The sequence below is a fragment of the Bos javanicus genome, chromosome 3 (assembly GCF_032452875.1).
Source record: "Bos javanicus breed banteng chromosome 3, ARS-OSU_banteng_1.0, whole genome shotgun sequence".
Classification (NCBI taxonomy): domain Eukaryota; kingdom Metazoa; phylum Chordata; class Mammalia; order Artiodactyla; family Bovidae; genus Bos; species Bos javanicus.
This window is the reverse complement of record NC_083870.1, coordinates 51,426,263-51,447,893: the sequence shown is the minus strand read 5'-3', so window position 1 is coordinate 51,447,893 and position 21,631 is coordinate 51,426,263. Positions and strand designations below refer to the sequence as shown.

General features: G+C 35.3%; 1 protein-coding gene across 15 annotated transcripts in view; it reads left to right on the top strand.

Moving 5' to 3' along the window:
• RPAP2 (RNA polymerase II associated protein 2) overlaps window positions 1-21,631 on the top strand; it is a 127,468-nt gene that overhangs the window by 18,251 nt on the left and 87,586 nt on the right. For 13 of the 15 annotated variants that reach the window (XR_009735355.1, XM_061411212.1, XM_061411206.1 and 10 more), the window contains 3 exons: window positions 10,708-10,743; window positions 12,593-13,520; window positions 19,818-19,900. Coding sequence is in view for 13 of the 15 variants with exons in the window: in XM_061411212.1 (XP_061267196.1) it covers window positions 10,708-10,743; window positions 12,593-13,520; window positions 19,818-19,900 (1,047 nt within the window). In the remaining 2 variants the exon portion in view is untranslated. Of the gene's footprint in view, window positions 1-10,707; window positions 10,744-12,592; window positions 13,521-19,610; window positions 19,736-19,817; window positions 19,901-21,631 lie in introns of those variants that run through there. The other 2 variants (XR_009735356.1, XM_061411215.1) reach the window with 2 other exon arrangements.

The following is a 21,631-nucleotide window of genomic DNA, read 5'->3' as shown; positions in this document are numbered from 1 at the left end:
GAGAATGCCTAGTTTTTTCCCAAAATATGAAGCTCTGTCAATTTATATTTATGGTTCTTGAAATTCTACTTTATATACCCTTCCCCACCTCACTAAAATGAAAGATAAAAATGCCCTTGGTTTTTTGAAACTTACCAACTTAATTTACATTTAAAGTGTGTAGGGACTTTCCTGGTTGTCCAGCCCTCTGCGCTTCCATTGCAGGGGGTGCAGGTTCCATCCCTGGTCTGGGAGCTAAGAACCTGCATGGTGCACAGTGCGGCCAAAAAATAAAAGTAGGTAGGTAGGTAGGTAGGGCAGTGTACTCTTACTACCCAGCAGGATGCATGCGTCTGCTTGTGCACACACATGTGTGAAAGCCAACCTCTGTGGTTACGTTTAAATCTCATTGGGATGGCAAAACAAATACACTTGAGTGAAACAAATTTGACTTATTGTAATGGGCACCTGTAATGTAAGTTAGTGAGGTTAAAACACCGCATAATGAAAAGCTTTAAGCAGAGATGAGAAAATAAACTTACAGGAGTAGGATGTACTCAAGAGCTGAGGAGCCACTGAACATTTTTGAATAGAATTTAGTCTGGCATTGGTATGCAAGATGAATTAAAGGATCACAATGAAAGAACTGAAAGGATCCTTAGAGATAATTTAATCCAACTTCATTATCACACACGATCAGAAAGAATAAGTGTATTTCTTAAGCTAGTTATAGATTCTGAACAAAGCTAGGATTCTTTCTTGATTGGAAGTAACCAGTGAGCAATTTATAAATATACAATTATCACATTGTACATAGTGTAACTATAGCCCTTATTTATGCATAGTAGTTGTCCGTATACCATGTCAGTATTTTTCATAACTGGATGCATCAGTGTTACCTTAATTTCTGAATTCTTAGAGGCAAACATTATGTCAGTTTATTTAATCCACTAGAGGTCACTGTTTTTTCACAAAAAATGTTTGGTATTTTTATGTGTGCTAATGATCAGAATTCTGGAATTCAATATTTTCTTAAAAAGCTTGTCTAGATATTGTATGTATAAGCTTTACAGAAATGTATTTTAAAGAAAGTCTGTTCACATAACTTTACAGAAATGTATTTTAAAGTCTGTTCACATAGGTATGAATGTTACACCCCATAGTATATCTTTTAAAGGCAAAAAATGGCTTTAAAAAAAAAATGCCAACATTTAGTATTTAATGCAGAGATATTTTTGTTAGTTTTGAACGAGTTGTAATAAATAAGGTGCTGCTGCTGCTAAGTCGCTTCAGTCGTGTCCGACTCTGTGCAACCCCATAGACGGCTGTATCCCCATAATTGCAAGTTATAATTTTATTAATATTAATTGCTATTTTCATTATAATTTAAAAATAATAAATTTGAAAATCTACTCAAAGAATTAGATATTTTATTGTAATAACTTCCAAAATCTTTTTTTAATTGAAATAAGGTTGACATACAGTATTATATATTAGTCTCAGGTGTACTAGTGGTGATTTGATAATTACATACATTATGGAATGATTACCATGATAAGTCCAGTAACCATCTGTTCCCATACAAAGTTATTACAGTATTATTGACCATATTCCTTATGCTGTACTTTACATCTCTGTGGCTTATTTCTTTTAAAATTGGAGGTTTGTACCTCTTAATCCCCTTCACCTATTTCATCGACACACACACCCGTCTCCCTTCTGGCAACCCCTTGTTTGTTCTCTGTATTCATGAACAATTTCCAGAATTTTTTACCATTTTACCTTATCCAACACATACATAGAACTGAACAAAAAGTTTTATGAAATAATGTTTATCCTCACTACATGGAAAGCCTCTGTTATTTTCTACTCTGTTGCTTTTTTTGAAATGCTGGTAGCAACCTCCTTAACTGGTTGGTCCTGATCTGCAGAGCACTGTTTTGTTGAATCCAGCTTAGGATTTTAGTATTGTTTTACTCTAGGAAAGTCTTATCAGCACTGAATCTCATTTTCCTCATTTGTAAAGTAGAAACTTGCATTTAACCTTAGTTCCCTTTCATTTTAATGTTTTAACAGTTCTAAGTCAGTCACTGCTGCTATAGTTGAAAGTTTTCTGGATAAGAAATGTCTCATTTATAAAAATGATGAAAATTAAAAATATCAGCATAAGCCTAGGGAAATTTATACTACCTTTTAGGGAAGTCTGTCTCATTTAAGAGTTTAGAATAAAAGTTACTGACTATAGTTAGAATTCTTTAGTCTTGTAGAACGCTGATAAAAGACTGAATTAAAGTTTTTGTATTATGAATAAAAACCAAGAATATTTTACAGTATGTCTCAAACAACTTGAAATCTACATGTTCAGAGACACCATGATCTTACCATTTGTCAGTAGAATGTTAAATTTGACTCAGTTTGGTTTTTCTTACATTGTTATGAAAAGTAATATTAATCTGTCCACCAGATTCTAAAATACTAAAGCCTATATTATCTCCTAAAATTCATCAAATATTACTTTGTGCCATAATAAACTCACTTCCTCCTTAGATGTATAAAGCAGCTTAGGAAAAATTTAGACAAATTCATGAATTCTAGCTCCATATTTCTATTGAGGCTTTGGAGTCAGAAAGGGTCTTAGAGGGTTTGTGTTCCCTTGTTTTCCTTATTAAGGTAAAACTATCTGGAGTGTGTTTTTAATGTCGTGGACAGCAGCAGTGCTTTACACAGAAAGGCTCCTGATGCCCTGTCAGAGACAAAACAGTGACCTAGATGGCCTGGGTATGACACAGTGTGAGGCTTCTCGTGTTGTGAGTTAGAAAATTCTCATTCACTTGGTGGCCAGAACCAGACCACATACAGTTTTGTTCCTAAGACAGCATGCTCCTTCAGGTAGTAGTACTATATAGTTACATTTATAAATCCTGTGGTTAACTGGAGGCTCTGACAAGTCTTTGAAGGAGGGAATCTTCTAAAATTGTAATTAAAAAATAAGGAGTTAAAGCTAAGGAGGAAGGACAAACGTTTAGAATCAAAGTTTGATTTAAAAGATGAAATTGGGGTAAATGGTTAATGCTGACAGAGCTGAAAGCGCCATCATGTGGCCCAGCGTAGGGGGTTTTCACACATGTTTCTTGGCAATAAACACAGTATAATCTCAGAGGTGCGGAAGCCAAAAACCTCTGCAGAACAACTTCTATAACCTCTTCCTGAACAGTCACCTCTGTTGCTTGGTAGACAGATTAAAAACTTTCTGAAACAGCTTTTAACATATTTGAAAAATTCCCACCACAGGAGGGAATTGCAGTCTGCTTCTTCTGTTGGTTTATTTATAATACAAATATTCTAAGTGATATATACAAACACACATCAAGGTCTTTTGGTGTGCTTTTTCTAGTTTTAGACTTACTTTGGTAAAGTTACAGTTAATCATCTGATTTATAATTTAGTGAAAATAATGTTTATGGAGAACCAGCTTGAAAGTATTCTTTAACATGGTTACTTATTTTTAAAGTTGAAATTATCTCGATTAAATGTCTCAGGACAACATGAAGGGAATGGAAGGTACCTAGATTGAAGAAAAATGGTATTTCTAACAAAAAGCTTTTGAATTTCATCTAAAACAGATAGAAAAGAAAGTAATGTGACTTGGTGCCTTGTTTCTAAAACAGCTCATAGGAAAAACAAACTGAAGTTTTATATGGAGTCTTTTGTTCAATACCTCATCAAACTCAATTTTAGTTTATTTTAGTGTCAGGTACCTCTCTATCTTTTATAGATTGGAAATCAGAGTATTAAGTTCATTCTTAAAGCATCTAGAAACAATGTTCAACATAGTTTTCTTTACATGAAGTCAGAAAACTGAAACAACAGAGAGGAAAATAATGAACTATATTGAATTCCTATGGGAGGGGTTATGTAAAGATGGTTTCATCACAACTTTGGGGGTTGCTTTTTCTGGCTTTAGTTAGAGGCAACATGTTAGAACTTAGACTTTCAAAGACCTAAAGTTAAATCTTACTGCTTGAGACACGTGGTGATCTTGGGAACCCCCTTAAGGATCACTTTACCCCTCCGAGCTTCAGTTTCCTCATCTATAAAAGTAAAGTTGCGAGTTATGTGAGGATCAAATAATATATGGAACCACGTAGCAGAAAGTGTGGGAGAATGAAAAAGTCCTGGAGATGGATGGTGATGGTTGTGCAATAATGTAAATGTACTTGATACCACTGGACTGTTGCTAAAAACAGGTTAAATGGTCAGTTTTATGTTATATATGTATATATTTTAACCACAATTTTTAAAACATTTATCGCATAGAAAGCACTCAGTATATGCTAATTTCCTCATTCATTAGAGATTGAGTTTTCTTTTAATTCTTAGTGTTTTTCTCAAAAAATATCAAGTTGCAATTCTGGAGATGTCTCATAGGACTTCTTAAAATATCTTCATGATTTAGAATAATGTGTACATTTGTATTACCCTTGATTCAGCCATACTTGGACCTTATTCTTATTTGGAACTATTCTGCCTCCAAGATCTTGAAATAAGAGCTTCCCGTCTCTGACCACAACCTCTCTCTCATCTACAGCTGTCACTCCTGAGTGTGCTTTGTGACCTCATTTTGACCTCCTGTCTCTACCTTAGCTCTGTTCTTCTAGGGTGGCAGACCCTCATTTAATTTGTTTTCTTGAGCTCCATGGTAAGCGGTTGTAACATCATCCTCTCAGACAACCCCAGATTCTTTCTCCCTTAGCCTTCAACCATGTTCACCTTCCCAAAATTCAGTCATCCTTTTTTTTTTTTCCCCTGTTCCTCAAGATTATTGGGTAAAGGTCTCAAATAAGACCATTAGCACTTTAGATAAGCTGTCTCATTTCAATCCTCACAACATACTAGGGAAGTATTGGTACCCATTTTATGGATGGTGAAACTGAGGCTTTAGCGACTCACTCAAGAACACTTGGCTCATATATATATAGATTTGGGATTTAAATCCAGATGTATCTGGCACCAAAGCCTACACTCCTGTGGCCCTGTTCCAGTTGATTCTGTCTAGTCTCAACAGTGTGTTCACATGTTTATTCTTTCTTAATGACTGATACATTCAGACCTTTTCTCTCCTTAAATGTTGAAGCCCCACACCCCCAACTCCTAGTAGATATAACTTACCACTTAAGTGAAATGATTGAGGACATCCACTAGAATCTCCATTATTTTCTTCATATACTATGTCATTTCTCTGCCTCCTCATTACTAGTATAGTACCTTGTATGTTACTGATTCTATTCTCCTCTCACCAAGGCCTTGCTTTATGATTTATTCCTATTTTCTTCCTCTTTCAAACCCTTCCTTTTGTTCTAATTCTTCTTCCTCTACTCTGAAAAGGAAAAAAAAATCTGAAAATTATTCTTTAGATTTAGCAGCCCTATGGTAATTTGTGATCTTAGCAAGAGTCATTTTAGTAAAGTAATGCATACATACAGATGTCAGGAGGTAGAGGGCTGAGGACTAAATAGGAGATAATCGAATTGGAAGTGATGAGTGTAGACTTCTTTAAAGAAGTCTGTCAGTGAAAGGGGAGAGAGTTGTATGGCTCAAGGACGGAGTTGTTTTCTATGTGTGCGTATATGTGTGTTAGTTTTTTTTAAGAAATAGGCTAGATTTAACCTTGGTAACTTACCAAAAGAGAAAAAAGGGAGAGGTTTGTGGAAGTTCAAAAGGGAAGGGATATATGTATACCTCTGGCTGATTCATGTTGAGGTTTGACAGAAAACAACAAAACTCTGTAAACCAATTATCCTTCAATTAAAAAATTTTTTAAAAATTTAAAAAGAAATTAACAACCGGTCCAGAAATAAAAAGTGGAAAGGAAAAAAAAAACCTCCCTGTAAAATCCATAGGATTTACCTCAAACGCCTTTACGTATAAACTTTATTGTTCGTTAGAGGCACAGCTGAATCTGAAGCTTGTCATCATTGGCTCAGCAGGAAGTTTTTATTTCTTCTCTTAATTTCCTGTAGCAACTCATCTCTCTCTCACGGTACTTATTACATATTCTGTTGAATTATACGACGCAAGAGTATAGTTCTTGTGAGCCATGCTGGCTGGGTTTGATACCTGGGTTTACCACTTACTAGCTGTGTGACTTTCTGCACGCTGCTTAGGCTTTCAATATTCAGTCTTTTTATCTGTGACGTGGGATGATAGTAGTAGCCACATCATTCTCATGAGGATGCTGCTGCTGCTGCTAAGTCACTTCAGTCGTGTCCGACTCTGTGCGACCCCATGGACGGCAGCCCACCAGGCTGCTCCGTCCCTGGGATTGTCCAGGCAAGAACACTGGAGTGGGTTGCCATTTCCTTCTCCAATGCATGAAAGGGAAAAGTGAAAGTGAAGTCGCTCAGTCGTGTCCGACTCTTAGCGACCCCATGGACTGCAGCCTACCAGGCTCCGTCCATGGGATTTTCCAGGCAAGAGTACTGGAGTGGGGTGCCACTGCCTTCTCCTCTCATGAGGATGGTTACTTGTAAATCTCTTAGAATGTGCATTTTCCTCCTACTAAATTGTAATGTCCTTAAAAATAGGAGCTTATTCTTTGTATTATTTAACATACCCAGAATAGTCCACATGTATAATATTTCAGAATTTTATTTTTGGAGGAATTTGTTGAATGATGGAATATACCCTGTATTTACAGGTTAGCCATTTAGTTAGAACAAGAATCTAGTTGAGAATCACTGCGTCTATACACATTTTTTTTCCCTACACTGATACTCAGATCCCGGTGTAGGACCAAATGCCAGACAGCTGCATGGTACTGGACCTTGATAATTTTAGCCTAGAAGACTCGGTCGAGGATGTGGGATAGGAAGAATGAGAAAACTACAAATGGAAGTGGGAGGAAGTAGTCAACAGGCAATAAAACACTCTGTTGTAGACGTTAGCATATTATTTAGTATGCTAAAAAAGCTCTTAATGGGAGTTATAAATATGCACTGGAGAAGTCAAGACTTGTCACCATCCAAGCAGTGTCATTTGTTTTCTTTGAGTAACACCAAACCAAGGTAGCTCCTGTGACTAGAGTTTTCATGAGTGGGAAGAAGCAGGGTAAACAGAATAATTTGGATGATTGCTGAAGGACTAAGGAAAGGAAAAAATAGATTAAATTTTTATTCTCAGGGAACTCTCTGATTATTGCCTTATTTTGTCTTCTGAATTTTTTATTATTGGTCTTGGGGGAATTTCTGAACTGTAGGGGAATCTCTAGAACAGGAATGTATGCTGATGGGTGGTTCTTAGATGTGTAATGGGAAAGAATGCCTTAATCAGCTAGCAGTGCCTCCCATAACTAAGGAGAGGATTGCCAATGAATCCATCCCCTGCAGTGCCTTGTATGCTAAACAAAAGATGAATGGATTATCTAGGCAATAGTTATATGATTGATGCTGTGATGTTTAATTATATAGAAAAATACTTGCAACTCTGATGTTTTTGATTGGCAGCCTTTAAATGTCATAACTGAAATGACTTCCAGTTCCATATATCCATTTAGTTTCGCTTTTTAAAACGGAAATTCTTGGCACTATTACCTTCATTGCAGCCCTGTTTTTCCTTTTAAATGGAGTTTATGTTCAGTGACTTAGTTTCTCTTTAGTGCACATCTATTTCCTTGTATGTACTCTTTTTTTTTTTTTTCTATTAACTGACTTTGTTTACTAGAGCAATTTTAGGGTCACAGCAAAATGGAGAGGAAGACACAGAGATTTTCCCATAAAGCCCCTGCCCACACACATGCCTAACTTCCCCTACTATCAGTATCCCCCATCAAAGTGAGCATACATAGATGAGCCTACATTGACACATCATTATCACCCACACCCATGGTTTACACTAGGGCTCACTCTTGGTATTGAACCATTTGGGGTTTGGACAGATGTATAATAACTTGAAGGTACCGTTACACTATCATACAGAGTAGTTCTATAGCCCTAAAAATCCTTTGTGTTCTACCTGTTCATCTCCTACTCTCAAACTTCTGTAACCCCTTATCTTTTTACTGTCCCAGTGGTTATACCTTTTCCAGAATGTCATATAGTTGGAGTCCTATATAGTATGTAGCCTTTTCAAACTGGATTCTGTCACTTAACACATTTAATTTTTTCCCTGTTTGTTCATAATTTGATGGCTCTTTTCTTCTTAGCACTGAATAAAATTTCATTGTCTGAATTTACTATAGAATTTATCCATTTACCTACTGAAGAATGTCCTGGTTGCTTCCAAGTTTTGACATATGAATAGAGCTACTGTAAGCATAGCATACAGGTTTTTGTGTAGACATAAGTTTTCAACTCCTTTGGATAAATACCACCGTGTATGATTTCTGGATTGTGTGGTAAAGAATATGTTTAGTTTCTGTAAGATGTCTCCAAGATGTCTTCCAAAGTGACTGTACCATTTTGCATTCCCACCAGCAATGAATGAGAGTTTCTTTTTCTTCACATCCTTACCAGTATTTGATAGTGTTAGTGCTCTGTCTGGATTTTGGCTATACTAATAGGTGTTCAGTAATATCTCATTATTTTATTTGCACTTCTGATGTCACATGAGGTAGGGCGTCTTTTCATATGCTTGTGTGCCATCTGTATATCTTCTTTGGGGAGCTCTTTGGTGCATGTCTTAGTCTGTTCAGGCTGATACAACAAAATGGCATGGACTGGGTAGCTTATAAACAAGAAGAATTTCTTCTCACAGCTATAGAGATTTTAAATCTGAGATCAGGGTGCCAGTGTGATTGGGTGAGGGCCTCTTCTGGGTTGAAGACTTCTGGTTTTGTCCTCATGTGGTAGGATGGAGAGGGATTTCTTTGGCCTCACTTATAAAGACACTAATCCCATTGGAGAAAGATTTTCCCCTGTGACCTAATCACTTCCAAAGGGCTCACCTCCTAATACTGTCACACTGAGTTAGGATTTAACATATGAATTTGGTGATGAGGGGACACAAACATTCAGACTTTTTGATCTTATTGATGGTCTGAATTTTGGTTATTCTTAAAGATGTATAGTGATGTCTCTTTGTTTTGTTTGTTTTTCCATTATTTTTTAAATTTGCATTTCCCTGATGAACTGTGGTGTAGAACATCTTTTCATATACTTATTTATCATCTGTTTATCTTCTTTGGTGAGGTATCTGTTAAGGTCTTGGGCCCATGTTTTAATTGAGTTTGTTTTCTTGTTGAGTTTTAAGTGTGCTTTGATATTTTGGATAACAGTCTTTCATTAAATTTGTGTTTTGCAAATGTTTTCTCCTAGTCTGTGTCTTATATTTTTATTCTCTTGACAGTATTTTTCACAGAACTTAATAAAGTCTGACTCATCAATTCTTTTTTCATGGATCATGCCTTTGGTGTGTATCTAGAAAGTCATCTAGGTTTTCTCCTGTGTAATCTTCTAGGAGTTTTACAGTTTTGCATCTTACGTTTAGGTCTGTAATCCATTTTGAGTTAATTTTTGTGAAGAGTATAAGGTCTCTGTCTAGAATAATTTTTTTGCATGTGGAACATCATTTTTTGAAACAACTATATTTTCTCCATTGTGTTACCTTTACTCCTTTGTTAAAAATCAATTGACTGTATCCATGTGGGATGCTTCTGGCCTCTCTGTTTTTTTCCACTGATCTTTTTTGTCTCTTCTTTCACCAGTGCCACACTGCCCTGTCTTGATTACTGTAGCTTTATAGTAAGTCTTGGAATCAGAAAGTGTCATTCTCCAACTTTGTTCTTCTTTAGTATTGTGTTAGCTATTCTGGGTCTTTGCCTCTCCATAAAAACTTCAGGATCAGTTTGTCGATATCCATAAAATAATTTGCTGGGATTTTGATTGGGGTTGCATTGAATCTGTAGATCAAGTTGAGAAGAACTGACTCCTTGACAATACTGAATCTGTTGGTAAGTATGTAGAATACTGATCCATTTATTTAGTTCTTCTTTGAATATGTAGTTTTTAGGATGTACTTTTTCTGAGTACTTCTGTGGTACTTTACAAAGTTTTCATGTTCTCTTGAACTCATTTGCTGTTGTATTTGTTCCTTTTGTACTTAGCTTTGTAAGAACTTTTTCCTCCTGTTTTTGATATCCTTGATGCCTAGCTAAATGTGATTTTGATATTACAAGGCAAAACTTTCCTAGAGTTAAACCACCTGACCTACATACCTCACAACAATGCTGCACTACAACTGCTTTATCAATTAGGGCAAAAAGTCTTACCATATAAACAAAATACAGGAGAATTATAATAATCTCTGCCCTCAACAAGCTTGTAGTCTAGTTAAGAAACTAGACTTAAACATATGAAAAGTAAGACACTTAAGATAAAATTTCTGTATTAGGTCATAGAAGAGTACATGATTAATGTGTATTAACTGTAAAGACAATGATGACTAAAATTTAGAGAAGGGAGAGATTTACTTTAGCAGGTTAGTCAGGGAAACTCTTGGGCTTATGGAACTTAGTCCAGAAATATGAGAAAATTTTGGACAAAAAAGATTAATCCAGATTTCTTGTGGATGAGTTTTACAATATGTTGTCATTTAATATTTTTTCTTAAAAATTTTTATATGAACTGTTTGCTTTTTGTTATATTTTCTGTCCAAAGTGGTTATAATGAACCACCTTCAAGTGTTTGACATATCAGGTGCTTTCAATTTTTTATTCCTGTGTTCTTGTCACAGACATCCTGATTTTCAGCTGCTACAGGATGGACAAAGGTATGGTTGAATCAGTATCACTTACCTTCTGTATATTCATGTTAATAGAAACATTAAGAGTAACCCAGGTGATATGAACTCTTGGACTTCCTGTGCTGGTGCATTATGTAAGTGCCCATTCTAGCCCACACAAAGAAATATTTGCCTTGTACAGCTTTTTTTCTTTTGTGATGGTAAGATGATGTGTTTGATCTGTATGATTTACTGTACAGCTGTTCCTACCAAGGAAGTCTAATTGAACCTGTTGAAATACGACACAAATACAGCTTCCATCTGAAATACTGTGCTGCTTTGTCAACCAAATTGTGCCAATTACATTTGTTGAAAGGTTTTTATAGCCTTATTTTGTAGAATTTCAAACTTTAATGTATCAGCTATTTAATTATTTGAAAGAGTGTTTAAAGCATTAATAGAAATTCCAAGTTGTATTTTTTCCTAAACTTTCCTAGTGACATTGCTTGCCCAGCCACGATCTTCTCTCAAAACATACCCTTTTATCTTCCAGAGTAAATTTTCCTGGTTATTAATCACTACCTTAGTTATATGGAATTGAGCACAAGCTAGATACTCTTTAATTGATATAAATCTTCAATTTATGGGTTTGAAATAGTATAGAAAAATGTAATTACCTTACAATTCCGAGAGAAAGTGTACATGAAAATTCAGTTCTAAGTTTTTTGAAATTGTACTTCAGTTACAGTAGACCATGACTGTCTAGGCTAAATTCTAACTTTAAAAATGTTACCTGATACTGAATAAACTTACTATCTTTTTTTCTCCATTTCTATCCAGAACCTTGTTTTCAACTCTGCTTTTATTCTTCTTTTATACTTTCCCCAAGCATGCTTTTTTGTTGCTGAATTACTTTATTTCACTTTAAAAACCTTTTTAAAAATTGGAATAGCCAGTTTTTGGAGAGCAGTTTACAGAAAAATTGTGTGAAAAGTAGAGATTTCCTGTATACCCTTTCACGACTCTTGCAGTACTTCTTGACCCAGAATCCTTCCCATCCTGACCTTTTAAAGTTCTCATTTGTGCATTTGCTTAAGGGTAATTGATCTCCTCCCCTCATCTTTCTCGTTTGTATAGACAACACTTCTCTTTGCCTTTACTCGTTCATATTTTTTAATCTTTTATAAACCTAATCTAAAAATTAACATAGTCAAAGGGAAAACTGTTGTCTTTAATTATTATCCTTGTGTCTTAATTCTGGACTTTCAAGTATCTTTCATTGATTAATGTTGATTTGCCAACTTTTTCTTTTGCTATGACTTTCTTATATTTTTCATTTAATGCAATTTTCTACATAACTATCAGCCAGAATTGGAAAATGCTTAAACATCTTTTTTTAAATATTCAAAATCTGAACAGAGTTCCTACAGTATTTTTTTTTTTTTTTTGAGAAACCGGTAATGAAGTTATCAGAAACCTTAAAAGAAAAAAAAACTGTGGATTCATTACAGAATTGGAGTGAGCAAAATTCAAAATAATTCAGTGGGATGAAATTATTGAGTGTTAGTTTGTGGGATTTTATTTGCAGATATGGTTTAATTTCTTGTTTTGTTTTTCTTCTTTTTGCTCAACTCTTAAAACACTTTTAAAATAATTAAGGAGAAAAGATAAGGGAAGAAGATGGAAAGAGAACTATATCAGATATGATGTAGAGAAATTACAGAATTATAGCTTTCTTCTGAAATGTGTGTGTGTGTATATATAGGCCTAGGTAAATATTAGCCTATAAATAAAGCCTTGCCTAGGGAATAAAATTTTTATCTTGAAAGTTACAAAGTACAAATTTTCTGGGACATTTTGTTTCTGTGTTACAGTTTTTATTTCTTTCTCTCAACAGTGGTCCTTCTGGAGAAGAAATACAGTTATGCAGCAAAGCCATTAAAACATCAGATATTGACAGTCCTGGCCATTTTGAGAAGCATTATGAATCTAGTTCTTCTAGCAGTCATAGTGATAGTAGCAGTGATAATGAGCAAGACTTTGTTTCCTCCATTCTACCAGGAAACAGACCAAATGCAACAAGGCCACAGCTGCACGAAAAAAGCATAATGAAAAAGAAAGCTGGTCAAAAAGTTAACTCTCAACATGAAAGCAAAGAGCAAACAGTAGTAGATGTCACTGAGCAGTTAGGCAATTGCAGATTAGATAATCAGGAGAAAGCTACTGCTTGTGAACTTCCTTTACAGAATGTAAATACACAGATTTCTTCAAATAGTTCTCTGCAAAAAAAATTAGAAGCTTCAGAAATTTCTGATATTAAATACAGTAGTTCAAAAGTAACTCTTGTAGGCATAAGTAAGAAAAGTGCTGAACATTTTAAGAGGAAATTTGCCAAATCAAACCAAGTTTCTGGGTCAGCTTCCAGTTCATTGCAGGTGTGCCCTGAAATTGCAAAGGCAAACTTACTTAAAGCCCTGAAAGAGACTTTGATTGAGTGGAAGACAGAAGAAACTTTGAGGTTTTTGTATGGCCAGAATTATGCATCTGTATGTCTAAAATCCTCCTCAACCCCTCTGGTTAAAGAAGAAGAACTTGATGAAGATGATACGAACTCTGACCCAGATAGTCATTCCCCTGCCCTGCAGGAGTTGAACAGCTTGGATGAGTCTTTACCATTTAGAGCCTCAGATACAGCCATTAAACCACTGCCAAGTTATGAGAACTTGAAAAAAGAAACTGAAACATTAAATTTAAGGATCAGGGAGTTTTATAGAGGACGATATGTTTTGAATGAAGAAACCACCAAATCACAAGACTCAGAAGAGGTATGTCTTAATGACAATTTTTTTTTTTTAATATTGATTTATTTGGCTGCACCAGGTCTTAGCTGCGGCATGTAGAATCTTCAGTCTTTGTTGTGGTGTGCGGGGATCTTTTTTTATTAGTTGGCGGCATGCAAACTCATAGTTGCAGCATATGGGATCTAGGTCCCTCACAAGGGATCAAACCCAGCCCCTCTGAATTGGAAGTGTGGAGTCCCAGCCACTGGACCACAAGGGAAGTCCTTTAATGATTTTGATTTTTCCATACTGCTAATACGTGAGCAATCACCATAGTAAATCTTGGAGCAGGAAGAAAAGTACTGAAAGAATTTAAGAAAGAAGAGTCCCTTAATCATTTGGTTTAAAATGCCATCTCCAGTATTGACATTGAAAGTGAAAGTTGCTCAGTCGTGTCTGACTCTTTGTGACCCCATGACTATACAGTCCATGGAATTCTTCAGGCCAGAATACTGGAGTGGGTAGCCTTTCCCTTTTCCAGGGGATCTTCCCAACCGAGGGATCCCACATTGCAGGCAGATTCTTTACCAGCTGAGCCACAAGGGAAGCCCAAGAATACTGGCATGGGCAGCCTATCCCATTTCCAGCAGATCTTCCCAACCCAAAAATCGAACCAGGGTCTCCTGCATTGCAGGCAGATTCTTTACCAACTGAGCCACAAGGGAAGCCCAGTAATAGCATTATTATTTTCAAAATAAGTTTGTCCTAGAAAATTTTCATGAATATTTAGCCTTTTTTCGCTAATGTAGAAATAGCCTAGAATTGTGGGACAAAGTTTTCTTTAAAACCTAGTTTTCATAGACTGTCTAGACTCTGAAAAGACTTCTTTTTTCTTTGTTGGTGTATATGCTTTCAGATTTCTACATAGGTTGTGTATCTTTGTGTTTTATTTCCAGTGGGACTCTGGACATTTATGGGAGTAAATTTGTGAATTGAATAGTGAAATATTTGGTTAATATTTGGAAAGCATGCTCACTTAAAATATGAATGAAAATGACTTAGTAGAGGAGACGTATTGGGAAAATAGAGGACATAGGAGAAAATGGAAAGAGCACATTTGGGTAAACCTATGCTATGCTAAGTCACTTCAGTCGTGTCCAACTCTGTGTGACCCCATAGACGGCAGCCCACCAGGCTCCCCCGTCCCTGGGATTCTCCAGGCAAGAACACTGGAGTGGGCTGCCATTTCCTTCTCCAATGCATAAACGTGTAAATGAAGTCGCTCAGTTGTGTCCGACTGTTAGCGACCCCATGGATTGCAGCCTAACAGGCTCCTCCGTCCATGGGATTTTCCAAGCAAGAGTACTGGAGTGGGGTGCCATTGCCTTTTCCGTGGGTAAACCTAGATTTGATTATCTGCTCTGTCATTTACAGCTGTATAAAAACTTAGTCTCTTGAGTCTAATTGCTTATCTGTAAATGGGATTATAAATGGCTTCCCTTGCTCAAGTGTTATGAGTTTTAAAAGTAATGAATATAAAGCGTTTATCGCAGTACCTGACATATAATTGGTACTCAGTTATATGTAAGTAGTTATATGTAGAAAGTGATGTATGCCACTGAGATTTAACGGGATATTTTAATTATCCTATTTTGGTTGATGTGTAGTTTGGGAAATGAAGTAATTTGACATGAAGACAAATAGGTGATAACCTTGTTGTTAGCACAGAAGTTTGTTACTAAAGATTTCTGAGTAAATATGGCTATAAATTAAACGACAGCTTGGAGATTTAAAACGAGGGTAAAAGTAATAAAGTAAAAAATTTAGAAATTTCTTATATTTGTATAGAATGTTACCTACCCCAACAGTATACTTGTATTATTAGACAGCATCCATAAATTTTACATGAAGCTTGGAAAAACATTGATCTCTGTCATTCAGTTATATATTCTTTTATGCCTGTATCATTTTTATGCTTATAAGCCTTAAGAAGAAAAAATTAATCCCTAAATTTGACTGCTTCTGTTTTTAAACCTCTTTCACTGAAAGTGAAAATGAAGTCGCTCAGTCATGTCCAACTCTTAGAGACCCCATGGACTGCAGCCTACCAGGCTCCTCCATCCATGGGATTTTCCAGGCAAGAGTACGGGAGTGGGTTACCACTGCCTTCTCTGAGAAAGAAAGTGAAGTCACTCAGTTGTGTCCGACTCTTTGCAACCCCATGGACTGTAGCCCACGAGGCTGTAACACAGACTGTAAGTGTACAGCTCATTGCATTATCATAAGTGAATATACCAGTGTAATCACTACTCAGGCTACAAAATTTGAGTAAACCAGAAGCTCCAGTATGTCTCCTACAAATCATTACCTCTTTCCAGAGTTAATGACTATTATAATAACATAGTTTTCCCAATTTTGAACTATATGTAAATAAATTAACTCTGTATATAATTTATTTTATGCAACATTGTGCTATATGTACTAAATCACTTTAGTCATGTCTGACTCTCTGCAGCCCCATGGACTGTAACCTACCAGGCTCCTCTGTGCATGGGATTCTCCAGGCAAGAACAATGGATTGGTTTGCCATGCCCTTCTCTAGGGATCTTCCCCACCTAGGGATTGAGCCTGCATCTCTTATGTCTCCTGCATTAGCAGGCGGGTTCTCTACCACAAGGCTTCCCTTGTGGCTCAGACAGTAAAGCGTCTGCCTACAGTGCAGGAGACCCGGGTTCAATCCCTGGGTCGGGAAGTTCCCCTGGAGAAGGAAATGGCAACCCACTCCAGTATTCTTGCCTGGAAAATCCCATGGACAGAGGAACCCAGTAGGCTACAGTCCACGGAGTCGCAAAAAGTCAGACACGACTGAGCAACTTCACTTCACTTCTCTACCACTAGCGCCACCTGGGAAGCCCTTGGAAATTCCCTGGCAGTCCAGTGATTGGGACTTGGCACTTTCACTGCAAGGGCCAGCATTCGATCCCTGGTTGAGAAACTAAGATCCCACAAGCCACACAGTGTAGCCAAAAAAAAAACAAACCAGTATGTATGTTTGTGTTGCATATAGTTGTAATTCATAGTTTTATTGCTGTATGGTATTCCATTATATAAATATACCACAATTTATTAATGTTAATGAGTAGGCTGTTTCCAGTTTGGGGAACTATTAAGAACTATGCTGTTATGAACTTTTTTTGTGTATATATATCTCTTAATGTGTATGCATTTCTGTTGGGTATATATCTAGGACTAGAATTTCTGGGTCATAATGTATGCATATATGCAACTGTACTAGTTAATGCCAAACAGTTTTCCAAAATGGTTCTGCTTTGTATTTTCTGCTATCTATGACAGTTTCCATGATTCTGCATTCTCACCAATACTTGATATTGTTACTTTTCACCATTCTGATGGTATTGCTTTTAGGTTATAGTACATTTCTCTGATGATTGAGTTGAGCACTGTTTCTTCTGCTTATTGGCCATTTGGATAGTTTGTTTTGTGACATACCCGTTCTTGTCCTTTTTTCTATTCATCTGTTTGAATATGGGGTGCTGGGGAGGGAGTTCTTGTTGATTTGTAGGAATTCTGTGTGCAGAATTCAAACACATTTTTGTGTATTACAAATATCTTCCACTGAGATTTCCCTTTTCATTTTTATTAATGGTGTCTTGAACCCAGTTTATTAATTGTTCCCATAGTGACTTCTTTAAGAAATCTTTTCTTAGCTTGGATTATTTCATCTTCTAGAAGCTTTGTTGTGTTTCCTTTAACATTTAGGTCTGTAATTTATCTGGAATTGATTTTTGTTTATGGTGGGGAATATCAGTCAGAGTTCTTATTTCTCTCTGGGGAAATGTGTGCACATTACAGTTTGAGAAGCACTGTTGATTTTTCTTTTCTTTCTTGTTTGTTTGTTTGCTTATTCCATAAGTTACTGAGAAAGATGGGAAAGGTTGGTCAAGATTTCTTGCCATAATTATAGATTATTTTTCCCTTTAGTTTTCTGAATTTTAATACTTTGAGACCATGTTCTTAGGTGTAAATGTGAGATTGTCATGTCTTCTTGGTAAATCAAACCTCTTAACATACGGAGTAATTTTTCTCCACATTTATTTATTTAATTTTGGTCTTACAAGATCTACTTTGACATTAGCATTCTTTCATTAGTATTTTTAAGGACTATCTTAAAAAAAAGCCTAGACTGATAATCTCTGTCCTTTGTGTGAAGAATTTAGTCTATTTACATTTAATGTCATAATTGATATATTTAGGTTTAAATCTCCCATCTCACTTGTTGCTTTCTGCATGTCCCATCTGTTCTGTGTTCTTTCTCTCCTTTCTTTCTTTGGATCCAGTATCATTATTCCATTTTTTTGTCCTCTGTTAGCTGGTTTTTATATGTTCTTTTACTAATCATTAATTGGTTTCCCTAGATTAAAACTTGAATCTGTGTCTTACTAAAATTTAATATAAGTTAATACTTTGCTTCCTGGACAGTTAGTACCTTAGAAACTTACATTTACCCACTCAGCTTAACATGCTCATACTGTTGTGCACTTTTATTCTCTCTGTATTTTTAAATCCTACAAGATTGTTTATAATCAATGTTGAGTTGGATTTGCCCAGTTAATTACTCTTTTACTGTTCTTTATGTCTTCTGCATTTCTATTCTTTCATCCGGGAACATTCACCGTGGGCCTGAAGAATATCCTTTTATTTCATTAGTGCCAGTTTGCTAATGATGAATCTTCCCAGTTTTATTTATCAGGAAATTATTTTACTTTCACTTTTGAAAGATATTTCCCTGGACATTAAATTCTAAATTAGCAGTTATTTTCTTACAGCCCACTAAAAATACATATTCATTGTCTTTTGGCCTCTATTTTTTTCTCTTATTTGAAAATACCTTCTTCCTTTAGCTACTTTTAAGATTTTGTTTTTTTCTTTTTGTCCCCTTGATTACCATCAGTTTTTTATTGCTTTGCCTAGATGTGATTTTATTTGTATTTATTATTTTGACTGTTACATACTTAAATCTGTGATTTCTTTCATTAGTTTTGGAATATTCTCAGGTATTACCTCTTCAGGTATTGTTTCTGTCCCATTTTCGTTTTCCTCTCTACCTGGTACTCCAATTGCAGATATGTTAGTCTTTTTCACTGTATCTTCTGTCTTTTATATTCTCCTGCACTTTGCATTACCCCTGAAAGGGAGAGGTGTGTGACTATGTTTCATTCTGGATATTTTCCAAATGAATATTCTCTTTTCAGTCCTTTCTACTGTGTTATTAAATCTACCCATTGAGTTCTTTTAAATACTATATTTTTCAGTTACTAGGGGTTTCATTTCTTTGTTTTATACGGTTTCCCATTCTCTGCTAAAATTTTTCATCTTGTCATTTTTTTTAATATATTCAGCATAGTTATTCTAAATAAGGCTGATAGTTTCATTACATGGATTTCCTTAAGGGTTGATTTTATGAACTTGTGTTTCAGATTATGGTCATATTGTCCTATTTTATGTGGCAAACATCATATAATAAAAAATTACAGAGATAACTTGAAACCTAGGCTGATGTTATCTTCGTCTAGAGCAGATTTGTGTTTGCTTCTGGCAGCTTTGCAGCCGTCCCAAATCACTTTCATCCAGTCAGTGATCAAGGTGATTTGAAGCTGGGCTTCAGTCCCTGCAGCAGCGAGGCTGTTTCCTATTCATTCTCATTGGTCTCAAGTTCAGGGAAGGTTGACAGTACCTCTTCCTTTTTGGCATGCCCCAAACTTTGATGCTTAGGTTCTCAGTATCTAAATTGCCTCTTCTAGAATTAGTCAGTGCCTTCTCTGGAATTACTTTCTCCAAAATCTCAGACCATAATTCTTTACCGTCTTACTTAGCTCTCTGATTCTTTCAAACAAATGTGGGTTTTTTCCCACATTTGTTCTCTTTTTCAGTTCTCCGCAAGAAGAGTGGTTTGAATTATCTTGTCTGCCATTTCTAGAATTGGAGTTTCCCAAAATATATTTATAGTATTTGATAGTTTTAGTCCTTTAATCTCCTACATTTATATGACATTTAGCATTTTATAAAGTCTTGTTCTATACATTTTCAACATGTGTTAGTATCCCTATTATACAGATGAGAAAAGGCTCTCAAAAGAGGGCAGATGATCAAGGAAGTTCACACCAGCCTGCTGACTAAGTGGATACTCAAATTTAAATCTTCTGCTTCTGAAGTCTCGTTTTTAGTCTTCCATATCATAGGTATAAACTTTTGTGTTTTAATGTGTTATTATCAAAGAATATAAATTTATGATTTTATTTTGCTTTTAAAAATGTGATTCAGCATGATCCCACCTTTCCACTGATAGATTCAAGTTCTCAGAACCAGATCAGAAAACGCATCGTACTTGAAAAATTGAATAAAGTGTAAGTATGTAATTATCATTCCACTTTTATAATATCTAAAAATCAATTTGATATTTGTGGGTTTATAAGTTGTAGGTGTAATCCTTGATTTTTTAATTTTGAAAAATAATACATAAAGTTTACATGGATTTCTTCACCTGAGAAACTTGCATCTTTAAGGTGTTCTGCCAAAGCATATTGAAATTGTTTTGTGCTGAAGACAGAGACACATAATAAAGACAAAAGTTGAGATTATGGGACTAGAAAACCAAACTACCTCACTTCCATTCAATAATCCAGTGAAGTCAGGGAAAAAAATATCAGAGCTGAACCCATTTAAATACTGATTTGTGGTAAATGTGTCATCAGTTTCACATGTGGATAAGATTTTATAAAGGTTTAATGGTTTATTGACTTACTCAGTGTATATGCATATTCAGAGAACCATTTCACACTCAGAAGCTTGAGTTTTGCACTTTAGTTTTGAGCTTCCCGTAGTGGAAATTGTTGTTCTTGTAATTAGCCCAGTCATAAATGACATTTGAAAATTGCAGTCTTGGTTTCTCTTTCAAAAGGAGCTTGAAAATCTTTTTTCCAGAGATGTGACGGATGTCTTGAACTTTTCAACTTGCATTTTTCTCTTCAGCAGAAAAGACAGAACAGTTTTTTCACGCATTACTTAAGGTGTTGTGCACATGAAGAAGCCTTAATTCTGTAGTAGTACAAAGATTAAAAGGCCTTTTCTAGCAGCCATAGTATTTTGAACAGCTTACTTTTCTAAAGTTTACATTTTAAATAAGTGTTTAATATTTATTGAATGCTTGTTATGTGTTAAGACTTCATATATAATCTGTTTTGCCTTTTTTCCGTTCTTCATACTTGTACATATGTTTCTGTTAAAATTTAATTTATATAACAATATAAGTTACCAGCTGTCTGACTTAGGATAAAAAGGTATCAATCCTTCATTTTAGTTACATAGGTTCTCAAAGTTGGGATAGATTAACTATGCTAGTATGTAATTAATAGGTAAAGGTTTAGGTGAAAATGGTTTTCTAGACTTTTTAGCTAATGAAAGTACCCACTTTTAAATTTAAGACCACACAGCCATGTCACTGAAGGAATTCTGTCCCTTATGGGTTTTAGCTGCAACAGGAGATCCCAAAAGGAACCTTACTAAAAAATACCAAGTTATTAATATTCGGGTGACAACTAAATCTAAGAAGAGGTAGAATAATTAAAAGAAGGAGAAGCACAAAGAATACTGAAAACAAAATAATAGTGACAGGGGTTTTTTTTGTTTCATTGTTTATGAAAGCAGTTAATTATTTTTCTCATTATGAAAGTTAACACTTTATTATAAAAGTAAGACCTTTTCTGGTTTCTGATTGGAAGAAACCAATTATACAAAAAATTTATTTTAGAGAATCAAAGAAAGTGAACTATGCACTGGGTATTAGATGATATTAAGGAACTGTTACTGGTTAAATATGATTTTATTATGGTTTTATACAAAAATGCACTTGTATTTAGATACATAAAGAGTAATTTAGGGGTCAAACAAAGGACATGGTTTACTTGATACCGCAAAAAAAAAAAAAAGGAAAAATGAAGCAAATGGAGCAAAATATTGGGAGGCTAAATCTGGGAATAGAAATGAGGGGTTATTATTTTTTCTGTATTTTGGAACATGTTTTAAACTTATATAATTTTTTTTAAGTAATACATGCTTATTCCAGAAGGGTTAGGCTG